The sequence below is a fragment of the Poromitra crassiceps genome, assembly GCF_964638095.1.
Source record: "Poromitra crassiceps genome assembly, contig: HAP1_SCAFFOLD_297, whole genome shotgun sequence".
NCBI classification, from domain to species: domain Eukaryota; kingdom Metazoa; phylum Chordata; class Actinopteri; order Beryciformes; family Melamphaidae; genus Poromitra; species Poromitra crassiceps.
This window is the reverse complement of record NW_028152104.1, coordinates 191999-210312: the sequence shown is the minus strand read 5'-3', so window position 1 is coordinate 210312 and position 18314 is coordinate 191999. Positions and strand designations below refer to the sequence as shown.

At 43.8% G+C, this 18314-nt stretch overlaps 2 protein-coding genes across 2 annotated transcripts in view; both read right to left on the bottom strand.

The window, feature by feature from the left end:
• The window catches only part of LOC310771002 (uncharacterized protein), a 72411-nt gene that overhangs the window by 26800 nt on the left and 27297 nt on the right, over window positions 1-18314 (bottom strand). Inside the window, exons 5-7 of the mRNA XM_083663689.1 lie at window positions 14728-14839; window positions 12785-12988; window positions 11942-12096 (exon numbers count right to left, since the gene is read on the bottom strand). Of these exons, the coding sequence (XP_083519815.1) occupies window positions 11942-12096; window positions 12785-12988; window positions 14728-14839 (471 nt within the window). The remainder of the gene's footprint in view (window positions 1-11941; window positions 12097-12784; window positions 12989-14727; window positions 14840-18314) is intronic.
• Window positions 253-9452, bottom strand: LOC310770998 (7-methylguanosine phosphate-specific 5'-nucleotidase-like; the record flags this gene model as incomplete). The annotated part of the gene is made up of 8 exons (XM_083663686.1): window positions 9415-9452; window positions 8764-8862; window positions 8284-8350; window positions 8135-8181; window positions 7000-7085; window positions 1757-1846; window positions 848-1010; window positions 253-399 (listed from the first exon to the last, which is right to left on the bottom strand). Exons 2-8 carry the CDS (start codon window positions 8830-8832, stop codon window positions 253-255), a joined length of 669 nt encoding a protein of 222 aa, XP_083519812.1. The 5' UTR covers window positions 8833-8862; window positions 9415-9452.

Below are 18314 nucleotides of genomic sequence, written 5' to 3'. Positions count from 1 at the left end.
AATTACCGGGTTGAGTTGTGGCTGACTCGCTAGCTGTGCTGATGTTAATATATACGATAACATTGCACTGAGTGCTGTATAAGAACGACGAAGAAGGCTTGTCCTTGATGTTCGGAACCCATCCATTTATTCCATTTCACCGATATGAATACAGCAAAGTTCTTTTCTACAGAAAGCAAATGTAGCACAAACATTACCGGCACGAGAGCACGCAGTGCGGTAAAAACCGTTCGCCCTTCCGGGTTCAAACACCTAACGACACCCAGTGGAAAGAGCGTCCCCCAGCAGCAGCACGTTGGGACGGTCCTGCAGCTCGCTAAGCGTGGCTGCGTGCTGCAGAGCGCCCTCCCGCTTGTTGAAGGTGTGGATCAGCTGACCTTTGAAGGCTCGCAGTATCCCCTTAACAACAAGACAGTGTTCAGTTAGGGTTGCTGTATTCATCCTCTCTTCTGGGTTGTAGATGTGGATTATGATCAGGTGGATACCTCTCATAGTATCTACACATCTACACCAATATTATTTAAAAAATCCTGGAGCTGTGCCTGTTCCTTTCATTTTATTGCCCAAAATTGTAGTTTGAACTACCAGCAAGCCACTACAAAATGTAGTTAAACTACATAGTTCAACTACATGTAGTTCACTACTCCCCAACACTGGTTATTAGTACTTATGTTTTGTTGCAGCCTGGAAAGTGAGTTTTTCTTAGATATTGATCAATCTGATTAACCTGCACAGATATATTATGGTCATCAGGCTGTCACTGGTCTATGGGCATACCGGGTGATCTCTAGTATCTATGTATTTATTACACAAAACATTTCATATTATGAAGTGCACAAACACTCACGCTGTGGTCAAAGTCCATGTAGTTGGAGATGATGCGGACGTTGGGGTGGAAGACGTGGTTCTGGCCGATCACCTCCTCCAGGATGTCACCTACGCCGGCCGAGAAGATCAACAGAGGAACCTGGTGCTCGGCCAAACGGTCAAAGAACACCTTATGACCTTCCCTGAAGACAGACACACACAAACACACCTCATTAGACACCTGAACCAATGGGCTGGATTTTGAAATCTGCAGGTTTTTTCAACTACTTCACACATCTCAAATATATTTGATGTGCTGTTGTTTTTAAACATATAATAGTAAAGGGCAGCGAAGGAACCATCTGATAAATGAGACCAAATCTCCACAAAACCATTGGTTAAAAACATCTGCAGATCTTTGTGAGGGATTTTGAGTAGTTAGTTTCTTCTATGAATCTAGATATTAAAGTTTGCGTCATCTGAATTCAACATTAGCTATCATATCCAAGCGAACACTTTTCTATAGTGTGAAAATATGCCATGCTGTTCATTTGACTGAAGTGCAGCTCTAACTTTATCCACCGCGATTTATTTATCCAAGTCAAATTAGGGTTAGGGTTATTTAACCCTTTATCCACCGTGATTAGAAACTGTCTTGCAACCAGTCACAGCCATGACAACAGCTCTATTGAACTGCTATTTTAATGTTTTCATCACAGCCTCAGATTTGCAAGAGTTTTCTTTGTGCAGAGGGCTACAACATTGGCAACAATGGGCAAACAAATGTCCTATTGTTTAGCTTTATGTCTGGAGACAATCATGTGGTGGCTTGAGGAAAATGTCAAATGTCCAAAACTCGACTGTAGAGACATTTGTAGACATTATTGCCAAGCTCATATTTGTCTCTGGGACAGGGTCTTTGTAAATGTGTCCTGTGAGCTGTGTGGACCTGAGCATAGCGCTGGAGTCCTTGACGGCCTGGGGTAGCATGTCCTTCCTGATCTTCTGCTGGATCAACAGCTCATGCACTTTAGTCCACCTGTAGAGAACAGTACAAGACCAGCCGTGACTTAAATTCCTTTTCACTCAACCACTCTCACCATCTCTGCAGGGACTGTGCCCGCTCCCCTCTCTCCTCTGCGGGTCAGTCCCTGCAGAGATGGTAGTAGAGTGGTTGAGTGGGAACAGGGTGAGAGGAAGTAGGCCGGGAGATACATAGAGAGATGGCAGAGGAGGGCATTTTGTTGACGGGGGGGTGGACAGGTTGGTTGGGGGGGGAGGAGAAAGAGATGATGGTGGTGTTGGACTGTTAATTGTTCTTCCGCTTGCCAGCCTTTACTTGTCCTCTCTCTTGCCTCGTGCCATGTCTCCTGCCTTGTCCTCTCTCTCCCGCCTCTCCCTGTCCTCTCTCCTGCCTTGTCCTCTCTCCTCTCCCTGTCCTCTCTCCTGCCTTGTCCTCTCTCCTCTCTCCTGCCTTGTCCTCTCTCCTGCCTTGTCCTCTCTCCTCTCTTCTCCCTGTCCTCTCTCCTGCCTTGTCCTCTCTCCTGCCTTGAAGTCCTCTCTCCTGCCTTGTCCTCTCTCCTCTCTCCTCTCCCTGTCCTCTCTCCTGCCTTGTCCTCTCTCCTGCCTTGTCCTCTCTCCTCTCCCTGTCCTCTCTGCCTTGTCCTCTCTCCTGCCTTGGCCTCTCTCCTGCCTCGTCCTCTCTCTCACCCCCCACAATGGATCTCTAGGCAGTTTTGTTATGGCTTTCCCCAACAAACGACTCGAAAAGGTTTTATTGTCCTTAATAACAGATCTCTATTCAAAACTTGACAAGACAAAACTGAACTAAACCAAACACATACAGTAGGCTAAGCCCCTGCAAATGGGTCCAGTTACAGTATGTAGGCAGCAGTCCTGGTGGCAAGTAGTTTAACCCCTCAAAAATTGGTTTTACAGTTTTTCACAATTGTTTAAACACATTAGACACAATGTGCACAACCTGAAACTGAACATGCAAAGGCATAATTCTACTGATAAAGCATTCATATAGTGTTTTCCATTCTGCACACCAGTGTTCAATGGGTGCTTAGAAATGTCTACTCATATGATGTATGTGTTTGTCATTTGAAAAGAAAATACAATTTAGTGAAGAGTTAACACTGTTTTGAGGGCAAAGTGTGCTTTTGCAAGAGAAGTGTAGGATTTTGCATTTTGTGCGTGAGTTTTGAGATTTGTGTTTCGGGTTTTGAGAAAGTGAGGTAGTCTATCAGGAAATGTGTTTAAGCAATTGTGAAAAACTGTAATCAATTAAACCCCCCTACTGAATCACACTCGGCATGTTCCACTGTAGTCCGGGAGCCAAAGGCTGTTTTTTTTGATGAATCTTGTTTCGTCTGATAAAGTTTTTTTCTCTGCTGATTCTTGTACCTTGGGGGTACCTATTCAAAATACAGGAGGGTGCCCGGTGAGCACCCTTGAGCATTTTTAGATATTAACCCCTTAAGTTCCAAAATCCCATAAAAATCGGCATTTATGAGATTTCATGCAAAATCAAATGCCTCAAATTTGCTTTCTCCAATGTTTATTCATAAAGGAGCTAGGATGTCATGTATAATGTAGCCTATTTGATTCCCGCGCCATGTGCCCCCCCCCCACCCCCAATAAAAACATGAAATAAGCAGATGACTTTTAGTCTGATAAATCACTCCCAGGTGTTGAAGTGGTGCATGTTTGCACAAGTCAGACCCTTCTCCCCCACTCCCCTCTCTCTGGCACTGTGTGTGTGTGTGTGTGTGTGTGTGTGTGTGTGTGCATGTGCGCGACTGTGTGGGTGTGTGCATGTTTCACTGGCTTTGAGCTGCGACACTTTCTGTCTCCACTCTCAATTCCTTGTACAGCCGGGGGGAGGGGTCTAGGTGCACTGCTCAAATCCTGTGTGCACATCTCGGCAGGGGAGTTTCTAGGGAGTGGCCAGGGGTGGCACTGGCCACCCCTGAAATCTAATTGGCCACCCCAAAATCCTGAGGATGCTGGCATCTGTGGCCAACAATACTGTCTTTCAGAGGCTGTAGTGGGCTTATTTTTAAGCTAGAGTGAAGTTAGGCTAAATTTTGGTGAGGGAAAACTTTCTACATCCTTCCTAAATGCCACAATCAGTGCTACCCTTTCTTGAGTCTGTGCCCCACTTGGGCCACCCCAATGGCTGGGACACTGCATCTCGCCTCACACACATCTCGCCTCAAACAGACACACGTCACTTATAGATGCAGCTGTGCCGCTTAAAACGTCTTGGGGGGAGAGATATAACGGTATGAAAATTTCACATCATGATTATCGTGACTAAAATTATCACGATTATTGTATTATCACTGTATTCATAAAGAAAATGCTGAAAATGTTCAAAAAGTACTGAGAGACTCACTGAAATCATTTTACAACATTTTATACTGAAAACTCAGATCCAAAAAGGATTGATACACTCACTGAAATCATTTCTCAAAGGCTGCACGTTTGCATCTGGGAGACTGTTGCCAACTTTGGTTGATGATGGACAGTATTTACCATGTTTTTCAAAGCACTGTAATCACGGTACCACGGTAATCACGGTACCACAGTTTTAATGATAATGAAAATTTTAAACGGTACAGTTATTGTAAGGAATTGTATCACGGTTATCATTAAACCGGTTATCGTTACATCCCTACTTGGGAGTATGCACACATTGATGAGTTTTGTTGGGGCTATATGTTCACTGATGGCTGATAGTGGGCTCTCTGGAGTTCCGGTAAGAAATTTCCAGAAAGCAGCCTTGGATCAGATTATGAGTCAGACCAGAACAGCCAGACTTTGGGTTTAGGTCTTGGTGAAACCAATGATGCTGATGATGTCATACATCTGGGCTGAACGTGAGGGTGACTGGCTTCTCCATCTGACCACATTCCAGAAGATGCTTACCTACTACTTTGCAGCTGGCCATGTCAACCATATCAGGTATGGCCATACTACAGTATCTTCATTCCATGGAGAAGCTTTCTCCACAAAGCAATTTTCTCCAGGAGCAGCATGTGATGCGACACATTAGTGGAATATGGAATGGCCTGTGGAGCAACCAGTTCATAGAGTCCACTTTCATGAGGTACGGCCACAGTGATGGAGGGATCATTGGATTACCGTGAAGCCATAGGCACTGAAGATATGGGCCCTGAGCCACCACATATGCTGCAAGATTGTGTCAGACATGAAGGAGATAGAAGAGGATAAGACAGATAGGTTCATCTCTATCACAAGGTGGAGGCTAAAGCCATGGGTTAAGCACATGCCAAAGTCAAGGACTTTGTCAGAAACTGGAAACCTGCCTCCATCCATTGGATCCCAATGAACACCCAGGGGAAAGCATCATGAACATCAAGATCACCCTACCAACTGTCTATTGTAGACAGTGCCATAAAGATTGAGGATGGTCTGCATTTATATAGCGCTTTTATCCAAAGCGCTTTACAATGAGTAGATAGTCTACATTCACCCATTCATACACCAATGGCGGCAGGCTGCCACGCAGGGTGCCTACACACCATCGGGAGCAATTTGGGGTTAAGTGTCTTGCCCAAGGACACAACGACAGCAGCTGGGAGGGAGCGGGGATCGAACCGCCAACCCTTGCGTCATTGGCCGACCCGCTCTACCTCCTGAGCTAAAGCCGTCCCCAATGTTAGGAGGCAATGTTAGAAGATGTTGAGAAGACCTGGTCAGAGGGATCTTACAACACCATCTCAAACAAAGTCTCACCATCTCAAACAAAGTGAAGACAATGACAACAACCAAATCAATCCAAGTTGGCATCTCCACAATTTATGACCTAAATGCCATCGATTCAAGGGTAATCACACTGTTGTCTAGTGACCATGAAGTTGACATGAAGGATGTCCTCGCCTATGAGCTGGCACCAGTCCCAACTGCCATGTTTACCGAGGACGGAATGTGAATTTGTAAATCCAAGTCTACACTGAAGAAGTCACTCCAAGTCAAAATCTCCAGGAGGAATGCCAGTGTTGCAGATGTCACTGTCATTGATGGATCAGCCCTTCTTTGGACCATCCACTGGCCAGCTGATGCTGATTTCATCAAAAATGTTATGACACGGCTGACTTTATATCTATCAGACAGTGACGTCTACCTCATCTTAGACATGTGCTATGATTACAGTATCAAGTCCATCACCTGAGATGTCACAGAGACAGAGCTCAGCTAGAAACACCATCCCTTAGCTCTTATGTGAGCTGACCCAAGATCGGCTTTTCCATCTACAAGTTGGTGGTGACAGGGGAGGAGCCATGTGACAGGGGAGGAGCCATGCCCCATTGAGATCAGGTTGGAAGAAAGAAGGAGCCGATATGATCTACAAACTCAGCAGGAGGAAGCTGACACCATCATTGTCCAAAAGGTCCGGTGTGCTGGAGAAGCACATCAAATCTCAGTGGTTTCTGATGACTTCCCATCTCTGCTCATTAGTCAACTATAACTGACCACACAACCAAATTATATGATGATAAGAAAATGAAAACATTAGCCCACTGGTGACGGGCGCACCTGCACATACACATTCCTTTCTGTGCTGCGCCTTTGAAGAATATTGTTCTCATAATTTTGTGTAGGTTAAATAGAAGGCTTGCAGTCACGTAATGGAGGAGTAGCCTACAGAGTAAAGAAAAACTTCAACAATCGATCAATATCAGCTATAGCCTATTTCACCTGTATCTTTTGATTGACATTAAATGCATTAAAATGGCACTATACTATGATCAGTGATATCTGTCCATGCGCAGACCCGCCGCACGTCTCATTAAATCACAATTGTAACAGGAACCAAATCAATATCTGCCGTGCATATAGGCTATATTTTCTATAACAACTCAAATCACATGAAACGTTGCTGCCCTTGCTGCTGCGCATATAGGAATACAATTTAAATCAGGCTCTCAATATCTCACCAGATATGACGGTCGTGTGATAAAAAGTTGCTGTTTTATTTCAAACAAACTAAGTTGTGTATAAAATGATAAAAGGCTGGACTGGGTGGGGGAGGGCAGAGAGAAAATAATCTAAATGTCAGGGAGGGCAGTGGATTTAAAAAATATATATATCATATTTTACCCCACCCCACGTAAATATCAGACAGTCCCTTATTTCTATTGGTCTGTCTCGAATCCTTACCATTCCACCATGAGTGGCAGCTTCTCCTCAGCAGTCCGGCTAGCATCAATCTCTATAGGATAGTAGGTGTTCAGCAGCTCCTTCATCTGCAACGTAGAAGGAGCAGACACACATACCATAACATAGAGACACCCCAACACACATACCATAACATAGAGACACCGCAACACACATACCATAACATAGAGACACCCCAACTTGCAGTCACTTCCTGTATTTGTGCCATGGAGGTTTCGCCACTGTCACGCCCCCTTAGGAGACTGGTCAGCCAATAATTGACAGACAGCCAATCGCAAGCCGAGAACCACGCCCATTTAGGAGACCAGAAGAGTTCAATTTCTTACAATAGAGAGGGTTTGTAAGAGGAAAAGTGAATGGGGTTTTAGAATGGGGATTTCACTTAAATGCATAAAGTCTGTGGTTAACAAAGGTTTATAGGAACGCAAATCTGGGTTCAGCAGGATAATCTTCACAAATGTTAATAACTTTTATGACTTTTGGAAAGTAAATTAATTTTTTTAAACACCTTATTTAGAAAACGCTTCACAAGGCATAAAAGTGATTGTTTGAAGATTATCCTGCTGAACCCAAATTCACGTTCCCAACTTCCCATAAACTTTTTTTATGCATTTAAGTGAAATCCCCATTCTAAAACCCCATAGACCTTTCCCCTGATGAACCAAAATGGCGGCGATTTCTGGTTAAGCCTACACAAATACGTCATCCCTGCGGTACTCTATTGGCGGAGCCTGGAGTGGGGTGTCTCTAATATTAATTGAAAGGTTTCTGCACAGACTTAACAGTCATACATGTAGGTGCAGGATGAGAGTCAAACACAGGGAATCCTATTGTGGCAAAAGCACACCTGTGTCTGCGCTCAGATCCCGGCGCAAAACTGGATGGTATTGTGGCCAAAGTGCAAAATGACACTTGCGTGAGGCAGACGATAGCATAAGATGCAGGGAAGATAGCATAAGATTAAGAGGCGCGCAAACCAGTGCGATAGCACCTGTACGACGATAGGGCCCAGCGGATATAGCACAACAACCAATCAAACAACCAGAGGTACTACGGAGGAAGTGTAAAATAGACCTATTATTTTTTAAATTGTGTATAATAATTAATGCTTCCTTACCTTTCTAGTGCAGTCTTCATTAATCAACAACCGGTTATCCAGGATGTCTGGAAAAATACAAGGAAAAAAGGTTTGAAGCAGTTTCAAACTTGTCATCACCAAACAGTTTGGACAAGATGCTTCTGATGACAATAAGCCTGTGTGCTTACTGTGGGTGGTGGCTCTCTTCCCATTGTGGGCAAATCTGGTGAGGGTCATGTCGAAGTCAGAGATTACCTGAGGAAATAGGACTATTTAGAGGAGAATAGTCTGACTCACTGTACTACACTACTCAGTCAGCACACACACAAGTTAGTTTTGTTTGGTCCAAACCATATAGTCAGGGTTCCTACACATTTTCCATTTCAAAATGCCATTCTTTTCCAGACTAAAATTTCCAGACTTCTCTGTCAGACCATATTTGACATCTGAGTACACAAGGGTGTACCCATAGTAAACCAATGGCCAGACCTCAATTTGGAGGTTTTGGGTTTGAGCCTCAGTGAAAGCTTGGACTTGGATGAACTTCTCAAGTGAAGACTCAAAAGCTCTGACAGAGACTTGTGAGACTTGTGAAACAGCTCTGAACAATAACAGCATGCCCTGAGGACCGTTCATTTCTTCTCAGCACACACAGTCCATTCAGTCACCTGCAGACTGCCTGCACCGGCTCGTTGCATGGCCTGGATCGTCTCCTCCACTCGGCTGCGCTCCCTCATCAGCACTGAACACTTGGCCAGCTCTGGGACCTGTGTGCAGAGGGAAGAGTTCACTCTTACAGCATCCTGCCCCATACTAGTGAGGAAGAGAGCAAAGGCTAGTAAGCAGAGGAAGGGGGAAGAGCAGGAGAGGGGTACAAAAGGAGGCTCCAAGGGGGCTAGCAGTTATGTGCCTATTCATATCACATTACTTAATTGCACAGTCTGTGAAGTGTGAAGTAGACTAAAAATAAAAATGTGTGTTTCAGACATGTGGACAACACATTATGGGCTCTATTCAGACATCATCTTTCTTAACCACCACATTTACACCTCTGTTTGTTGCAGTAGGCAAAGTAAACATTGTAGGTTTGTGACTTACTACTGTAGTATTAGTTTCCCCCAGAACACTGATACACAAAAAATAAAAGATTCCTGTATGATTTATTTTCCAAAATGAGGCCACTGGTTGAACCCTGGCCTATGGCTTATTAACAGATTATTAAAATGCATCGTGAGATGTAACAACATAGATTTTTAAAATATACAAGGCAACAGTAAACATGTCACACATACACAATGCGCGTGCACGCACGCAGGTACCTGTCCATAGTTGGCCACAGCACAGAAGAACTGTAGTTCTAGATAAAGTCTTCCTGGATCTCTGTTGAACAACCACCACAAAGAGAGAGAGAGAGAGAGAGAGAGACATTCAGAAATCCATACATGTTGCAGTGTTTCCCATATAAAGTTCATACTGTAAGTAACTTTCTCTGTTATTCCTGCTGAGATCAGAGCTTCTAACTTCCAGTTAGCCATCTGCTAACTTGAATGAGTATAAATAATGAAATCATGTGCGGCTCTTCTAGACTTTCCAAATGTTATCGGAGCAAATTGATCAAATTCTGATACTGAAACAAGTCATTTCCTGGAGGTTGTGTTGTGTGACGCTCTAAAACAATTCATCCACTGTTTTACAGCCATGACAGTAGGCTACGGCTAGGCTTTGTCTTCACTTATAACCAAATCTACATGTGCATACGTCAGCGACAGCTAGTACTATCAAATTTCAATGCAATTTCAACCAATAATATCATGACATGACAGCTGTCAATCAATCTTCATGGCTAGAAGAAAATTCCAAGCAATGTCCTCATTTCATGTAGATGAGGGACATGTGATTGGCTCATTAACTCGCATTCCAGGAATATCGCCATTTACCGCAGTTCGTGGCCCGCTTCAAGACCAGTGCCTGCTCTCTCCGCCTGGAGGCAGCCAACCACCCAGTCCTCTGCAGCTCAGTGCAGTGAAGCAGCCAGGGAGTACGCAGTCCAAGGGGCTGTATTAACATTATATTGTGTTTGTACATAGACCGTTATAGAGAGGCAAAGTGACCGCCTACTTCCTGCTTCAGCACTGTACCAGAGATTTTCATCTGCCATTCACTTTCCCATACACATTTCGTAAAATGCGTATAAAAATAGTTTTACTGGTTCAAACTAGTGTCCTCTAGAGAGAGAGTGGCATCAGCGGAGGACCAAAATGCGAGACTCATTAGCCAATGAACAGCCAGGAATGGGTCTTACGCTACTTTTGCATGCTGCTAAAATAAAGCTGATAATGTACAATTTGATTCAAGGGGGGAAAACCCTTTCTGAGTAGCTACAACACAAACTGTCTATTTTGCTGCAACTCGACAGTGCTGCTTAATCCAGGACCTTACTTCCTGGAACTCTTCAGAGTAAAAAACTGGTCCATTGGAGTGAATGGAGATGTCGGGACTCTTCTATCTACATGGCTCTGGTTCAAACCAAACGGTACAGATATATTTAGAGACAGGAGAGATCGCATAACATTTCACTGGGACCAAAGCGTAAAAAAAAAGCGGGTTTAAAGAAAATATTTTTTCGATGTTTTTTTTGGTCCGAGTGAAATGGTCTATGGTCTCTCCCGATTATAGCGTTAGCTGAACCGTTTGGTTCGACAAAGTAAAACTATTTTATAAGCATTTTTACGAAATGTCTATGGGAAAATAAATGGTGGTTGAAAATCTCTGGTACAGTGCTGAAGCAGGAAGTGACGTTCCACTTTGCCTCTCTATGAAATGTGAGCGGTAGGTTTCAGATTTGTCTGATAGAACACATCAGCGGACTGCTGTCTCCCTCTCCTCAGAGGCTCGGGCAGGGCAGCACCCAGTCCCTTACCGCAGACACGCCCATTTTTCAACGGTCAAATCACACTCCTCCACACTCTACTGTGTATATCCCACACTCCTCCACACTCTACTGTGTATATCCTGTTTCACTCAGAATACATCACCATATGGAGTCACGTACTGTGCAAATGGCACATTCGCTGCCAGAACGGGGAGACAAAGGTTCTGCACTACAAAAGTGACGCACTATAGCTTTAATGAAAGTGTTATATGAACTACAACGACCATGATTCAAATGATATCATCTAGGGGTGCACCGATCACGTTTTTTGTCACCGATCGCCTATGGGAAATATCTGCCCAACCGATCATCGACCGATCACCGATTACCGATCACCGATATATAAACTCCTCAAAGAAAGTTTGGAAAGGTTATTTTAGGTTGATTATTTGATCGCATATTTGAGGTCAAAATCGGCCGATACAGATTGCTTGCCGATCGATCGGTGCACCCCTAATATCATCCAGTGTGAAGCTTATCGATTAACATTAATTAGCAATTAATTTTAGACCCTGCATTAGTGCCTGAAATCCCCCCCCCCCCCCCCCCCCTGCCAGTAACTTGGCAACCTGTGGGAGCTGAAACAAGTGAGCAGCACATTTGGATGTGACATGCTGTCCTTCTGTACACCTGCCAGGATCATTCACATGCGTCTGATATCTGGATTGTGTCTACATCTGATTTAGCCGGATTACCTTTTCACTCACTGCTTTTGGTACTTGAACTCTGTCTTACATAAACAGTTAAACATAAACAGTCTCTCTTACTCTGTCTCTCTCTCTCTCTAACTCTGTCTCTCTCTCTCTCTCTCTCTCTCTCTCTCTCTCTCTCTCTCTCTCTCTCTCTCTCTCTCTCTCTCTCTCTCAAACACACACACACACTCTTGAACATTAATAACAGTATTGTATCCGCACCGCTAGCAGGCTGACAAATAGCAGCAGACACAGCAGTACGTGTCGGACTGTCTGTTTGTCGTCGTGGGTCGGAGGCCCAGGTGGCGGCAGGTTCAGCGGCTGCTCTGGAGAGGTGATGCTCTGCTGCTGCCCGTCACACAGCACCCCACTGTGGCCTGGAGGGGAACAGAAACATTCACAGTCAAGCTGGTGAATGTTCCCACCACACAAGGCAATATAATACTCCAAAGACATATAATCAACAGCCTAAAGCACAAGGACTGGGACTGAGCTGAAGCTGGTCTTCTCTACTTTTTTCTCTCTCTCTCTCTCACTGTTCTCATGGTTTATCTCACTGTTCCAAGAAGTTTGCTTTTGACTGTGAGGCAAAATAAAAGTGTATTCAGTAGGGATGCACCGATCCACATTTTTCACTTCCGATTCGATTCCGATACCTGAATTTGGATATCTGCCGATACCGATATTATTCCGATACCGTTATTCTTCTTGAATATACAGCATAGGCAAAGATTTGGCCAATTAAAAGATTTTTTTTTTTAAATATACCTTGCAAAAAGCAGACAAAATTAAGAAAATATACAAGGCAAAGAAGGATACCATTATACATGGGCAAATTACGGCCAGCGCCCCCGCGCTGGAATTGCAAAAAACAACAAAACAAAAATTCCAATCCAATTCCGATCCGTGAATTATGTTGGTATCGATATTGGATCGGCCCCATCCCTACTTAGGAAGCTTTGTGAAGAACAGCCTCAAATCTGATGGCCAGTGCTGCCTCACAGTGAGCTAATCCCCCCCAAGTCAACCTGTAACTGAGCCATGTAAGCCTGATTCCTCCCTCACCTCTGAGGAAGTAGAGGAGGATCTCTTTGAGCATGGCTTTGTGGATCTCTGGGTGAGTGATGGAGTTCAGCAGCTTCCTCTTTTCCTCACTGGCGAAGATGAGCTGCCCCAGCTTCTGCCTGTCGATCTCCCCGCTCTCCAGCAGGATCTCTGGGCCGAAGTGGTCGACGATGCGGCAGTAGGCAGCACTGTGGGGCTCCACCACTGTTACCGAGGCACAGGCAGTGAGAAGTTGGTGCTTAACAAATGCCACTTGACATCATACATGTCACATAATTACACACTAACTAAACCCAACCTCCCAACTCAAGGTAAACTGCTGTACTGTTGTACTGTCTTGTCTTCTTAATCACCTAATGTCTAGTTTTAACACTGCCCAATTGTCCTATGTCTTTTTGCTGTTATGTTGTATTGCACACTAGAGATGTAACGGTATGAAAATTTCACATCACGATTATCGTGACCAAAATTATCACGGTTATCGTCATTATCGAGACTCACTGAAATCATTTTACGACGTTTTATATTGAAAACTCAGACCCAAAAAGGAGTGATAAACTCACTGAAATCATTTCTCCAAGGCTGCACATTTGCATCTGGGAGAAGGTTGCCAACTTTGGTTGATAATGGACAGTATTTACCATGTTTTTCAACACACTGTAATCACGGTACCACGGTTTTAACGATAATGAAAATTTGAAACGGTACGGTATCATAAGGAATTTTATCATGGTTATCATTAAAACCGGTTATCGTTACATCCCTATTTTATCCCTATATTATATATATTCTCTATTAGTGTTGTCACGGTTTTCGGTACTTCGGTACTAAAGGCTGAATTATGCTCACCCTGCCATGAAGGGCGCGGGGGTGGAGCGAGGGCCGGGCGCGTCAAATGACGTAAATTTGTTGGGCGTGGTTATTTGCTAGCTCCGTCTGGCGCTCGCCTTGTGCCTGATTTTTTTTCTAACAGCGCGAGCAGCGCACGGCTTCTCTCCAAACATGTCCGCTTTCAAGCCACTGAACCCTGAACACTGAGCTGTGTTTTCGCCACATTTCTTGACCCATGTGGTAGGCTATAAACTTTGATTTGCAACTGTTCGTTTTTAGTAATTTCACCAAGTAAATGTGTTGTGTTGAGAGCATTATTGAGAGAGATTAAAAGCAGCACAGAGTAGGCTATCAGGGCTGAGAAGTAAAACGGCTTTCAGTAAAAACAAGTTTGGTGATTTGATTCCTTCATGTGCTGATGTGCGGTCGTTTGAGAGTGAAAGCGCACTCAGTACTGCACATAATAGCGTTTCATTGCGACTTTTCACGGGCTGTTCTCACCATTGTACAATACATGCTGATCACTTTCTGAGTATAATGGCATCTGCCCCAGCGCGAGGTCTGCACGGAGACTCGCAGGGCCCCACCCCACGGAGCTTTGCTCGAGTATAAGAGCACCTTTAGTCAGTACTACATTGTTTTCGGTACTTCGGTACCTGTTTTTGCATGGTACCGAGCGTATCGTTTTGTTTTTTTAATTCAATAAACAATACTTGAGGGCTACATGCCACTGGTGTTGCACTGTCTGCTCTCACTGCCATACAGAGTTGAATATAAGAAGTAAGCAGAAGCACATTGTTTTGTTTTAAAGTTGAAGGCTACATGCCATTTGTTCATTGGAAATGGTTGCATACTTTAATAAAAGAGAATATGTTGAAGAAATATCAGTCTGTTTTTTTTACCGTGGTACCGAAATTGGTACCGAGTACCGTGGAAATTCACTAGTACCGGTACCGACTACTGAATTATTGGTACCGTGACAACACTAATTCTCTACAGTATCTCTATACAGTATATTCATTCTGTGAACCGGAAGAGGTTGCACTGGAAAGGACCGGCAGAGAGAGAGGGCATGGCCTAAAGGACCAGCAGAGAGAGAGGGAGTGGCCTACCTTTCCTGGCCACCACATCAGCATCAATGATGGGGCATCCGAGCTCCCGCAGCATTGAAGACACTGTGCTCTTCCCTGAGGCGATACCGCCGGTCAGTCCCACCAAAAACATCTGGAGGCAAAGGTCAAAGGTCAGGATGTTACCAGAATCACTATCCATATTTACGGTCGGTGGTTCAAAGCCAAAGCCACACAAAAAACTGGAAAAATATTGTCTAATTTGTTGTATTATTAAAAACATAATAGCCTCAACCTGAGAGAGAAAAAAGTCAGAGCATGGTTAACTTGAACAGATTAAAAATACCTGCATACAAGAAAAATACACATCTGCAGATTAACAGGTTGTGCATTTGATGTATATAAAAAAAATAGATCCACACATAATAGTGTCTATTAAAAGCAAATGAAAGGGGATACATTTACAAAAACAGAGTATGGGAAATAAGTAAAAAATCTGTGCAAAAGGGTCTGTTGTACTGCTGTGGTAAGGCTTTAATAATAAGAAGATATAAAACAAGAGCGGCTCAAAGCCATATATAACTTAATTGGGGGCTAGTGGACTGGACTGGTACATTAATTTCTAGAACATCTAGTTAGATGACATGATACTGCAGCTAGCCGAGGAGCTGAGACCTGTGTTGGAGAGACCGACTAGGCGACACGGGGCTCTTGCACTTTTTTTTGCGAAGGGAGATTTTCAAACTGAAGTGGCCGACATATCCAAAATATCTCAACCTGCTATGTCACGTAATTTAACTGAGGTAGCAACAGCCATCAGCAATTTGGCTCCTCGGTACATACAGTTTCCAAGGGGGGAGGAACAACAACACACATCGTTAGCCTACTAGCGCTCCTACTTCCCCCGCGAGTTGAGAAAGGAGGAGGTGTCTGTTGCTAGTGGTTGCTAGGGTAACAGACAGAAAAGTTGATAACCGATGCTGGATGAGTATTTAGGATTTCCTAACAAGACATAAGATAGGATTTAGCAAGATAAGATAGGATTCCTAAAGTTAGTTAGGATTTGCTTCTGTAATACCAAATCAGAAAAAATCCTACCTTAAACTAGTCCTATCCTAACTTAAGACATAAGATAGGGAGTTTCTGTAATGTGGCCCCTGTAGTATAACTATTTATTTTCTTTTCATTATCCCCCCCCCCCCCCCCCCCCTTCCCCGAGCATTTATCCGTGTCACAAGAGCATATAGTATAGCGGATTAGCACCCAAAAATAAGAGAATTGTGCACTTTTGGAATACCATAAGGACTATTTTCTGATGTGGAGGGAAGTCAGATTTGACCTCAAATCCAAGATGGCTGGCATTTCCCCAAGTCTTATGTACAAATGTGCAAGTGTGCACTTCTTCAAAGAAGCATGAACTGTCCCACATAGTGAGTGAATACCATAAGGTTTATTGACAGATATGGAGGGAAGTCAGATTTGACCTCAAATCCCAGATGGACGCCATTTTCCCAATTTACATTAGATTTGGGAAAATGGTAGCCATCTTGTTTTTTTTTGGTCAAATCTTACTTCCCTCCATCTTACTGACCCTTATGGTCACTTAGTATGTGAGAAATGTCATGCTTCTTTGAAGAAGTGCACAATTGTTATAAGCACATTTGTACATTAATCTTGGGGAAATGGCAGCCAACTTGGATTTGAGGTCAAATCTGACTTCCTTCCACATCTGAAAATAAACCTTAGTGTTCATTCACTTTGTGAGAGAGTTCGTGCTTTTCTCAAAAAATGTACAATTGTTATAAGCAGATTTGTACATTTTACACCAGAAAATGGTGGCCATCTTGGAGTTGAGGTCAAATCAGACTTCCCTCCACATCTGAAAATAATCCTTGTGGTATTCACTCACTATGTGAGGAATTACCGTAAATTCCGGACTATAAGCCGCGGCTTTTTTCCCGTTTTTTGGCCCCTGCGGCTTATATAACGGTGCGTCTTATCTATGGATTTTTTCAGAAAAAAAAAAAAAAAAAAAAATAACTCTCTTTTTTAGCACTCTTTCTAACTATAAATCCACTTCTGTTTTAATTTCCTCTCTTGCCCTCTTTTCACCACACCGCGGACACTGTGTGCACTGTAAAAATAAACAACGGTGGTGTTGTGTTATGTTGTTTTGTTGAAATGTTACGGTAATACGGTAAATGGGAGCTTCCTCAAACAGCCATCTCTTTCCCGACAATACCCTCTGTGCGTGACCACTTACATATGGTAATTACGGTAAGCAAACGGCCACAAGCCCATCAACTCCCTCCCCCGACTACCAGGAGAAAATCACAAACTTCGGGGAATTCACACAAAGGAAGATCAAGGAATATTCCATCGAACCGGAGCAGATCATAAATATGGATGAAGTGCCTTTGACGTTCGACCTGCCACTCACTCGGACTGTTAACAAGAAGCGCCCTGGAGGATTCTTTCACCAAAAAAAAGCTTTGCTCGTTCTCGACAGCATGAGAACGAGCAGTAGATGATCATGAGGTGGTTTTTCAGACGTGTCGATATAGCAGTTTATCGCAAAAGTGTAATGGAAACACATTTTTCGCATTTGCACGTCATGTGACCCATATTATCCCTTGGAAAAGGAGCGGAAAATAAGTTTGGTAAGTAAGGTTCGATAGCCGTGTCAAAACCTCCGCAGCAAGTGGAAAACTTTGAAGCAACGCTACCTAGCAGAAAGACGAGTGTTGTGCAAAAGCGTAGCCGGGCAAATTAGATAATGTTTGGCAGAAATCGGTCCATGGTGACAGCAGGCTGCCTGTGTGCGCGCATTTGGCACAGCGGCGAGATGAGAGGATGAAAAGCACACACTGGTGCGGTGGTGCTGTCTGAAGTGAATACAGTGACTGTGAGTAGGCTAATACATTGCACACGTTTCAGGTGCAATTATAGAACCAAATCAGCCTTTTCCCCCCTCCATCTCTAAATCGGACCAGTTGTAGGCTATTAGGCTACCTTTTTTCCTCTGCCTGTCGCGCTGACTGCATTCACGCAGCCAGCAACATTTTGCGACTCATTTTCTTTTGAATTGATAATCAGGCTCGTTTATATGCATTGTAACTTCATGTTGGGATTTCCATTGACCATTGGTTGGATTTGAGCATGCAGGGGACGGGATATGGGGCAGATCCCCGTGCGTAATCACTGTGGCAGCTGCTGCAACGGGGAATCACTCAAACGCAACTTCAATGGAAACGCCTACAAGTCGCAATTGTACATTGTCGAAGTTGTAGAAATATCGCAATTCTTTTGCGAAAAACTGTAATGGAAACACAGCTATAGATGAAGAGGAGTTCGTTGGTTTTGAGTGACAATGAAGGAGAGAGGAGAGTGGTTGACGAAGCCACCCTGAACCTGTTCGTTTCCGACACTGAAGATGAGGACTTTGGTGGTTTCAGTACGCAGGAAGAAGAGGAAGACGAGCATTAGTGACTTGACTTCTCTGGTTACAGGTTTGCTGCACATATAGCCTATTGTTGTGTGATTTTGTCTGGGGATTAGTGACCTGACTTTTGTTTTGTTTTGTTGAAATGTTAATAAATGGGAGCTTCCCCAAACAGCCATCGCTTTCC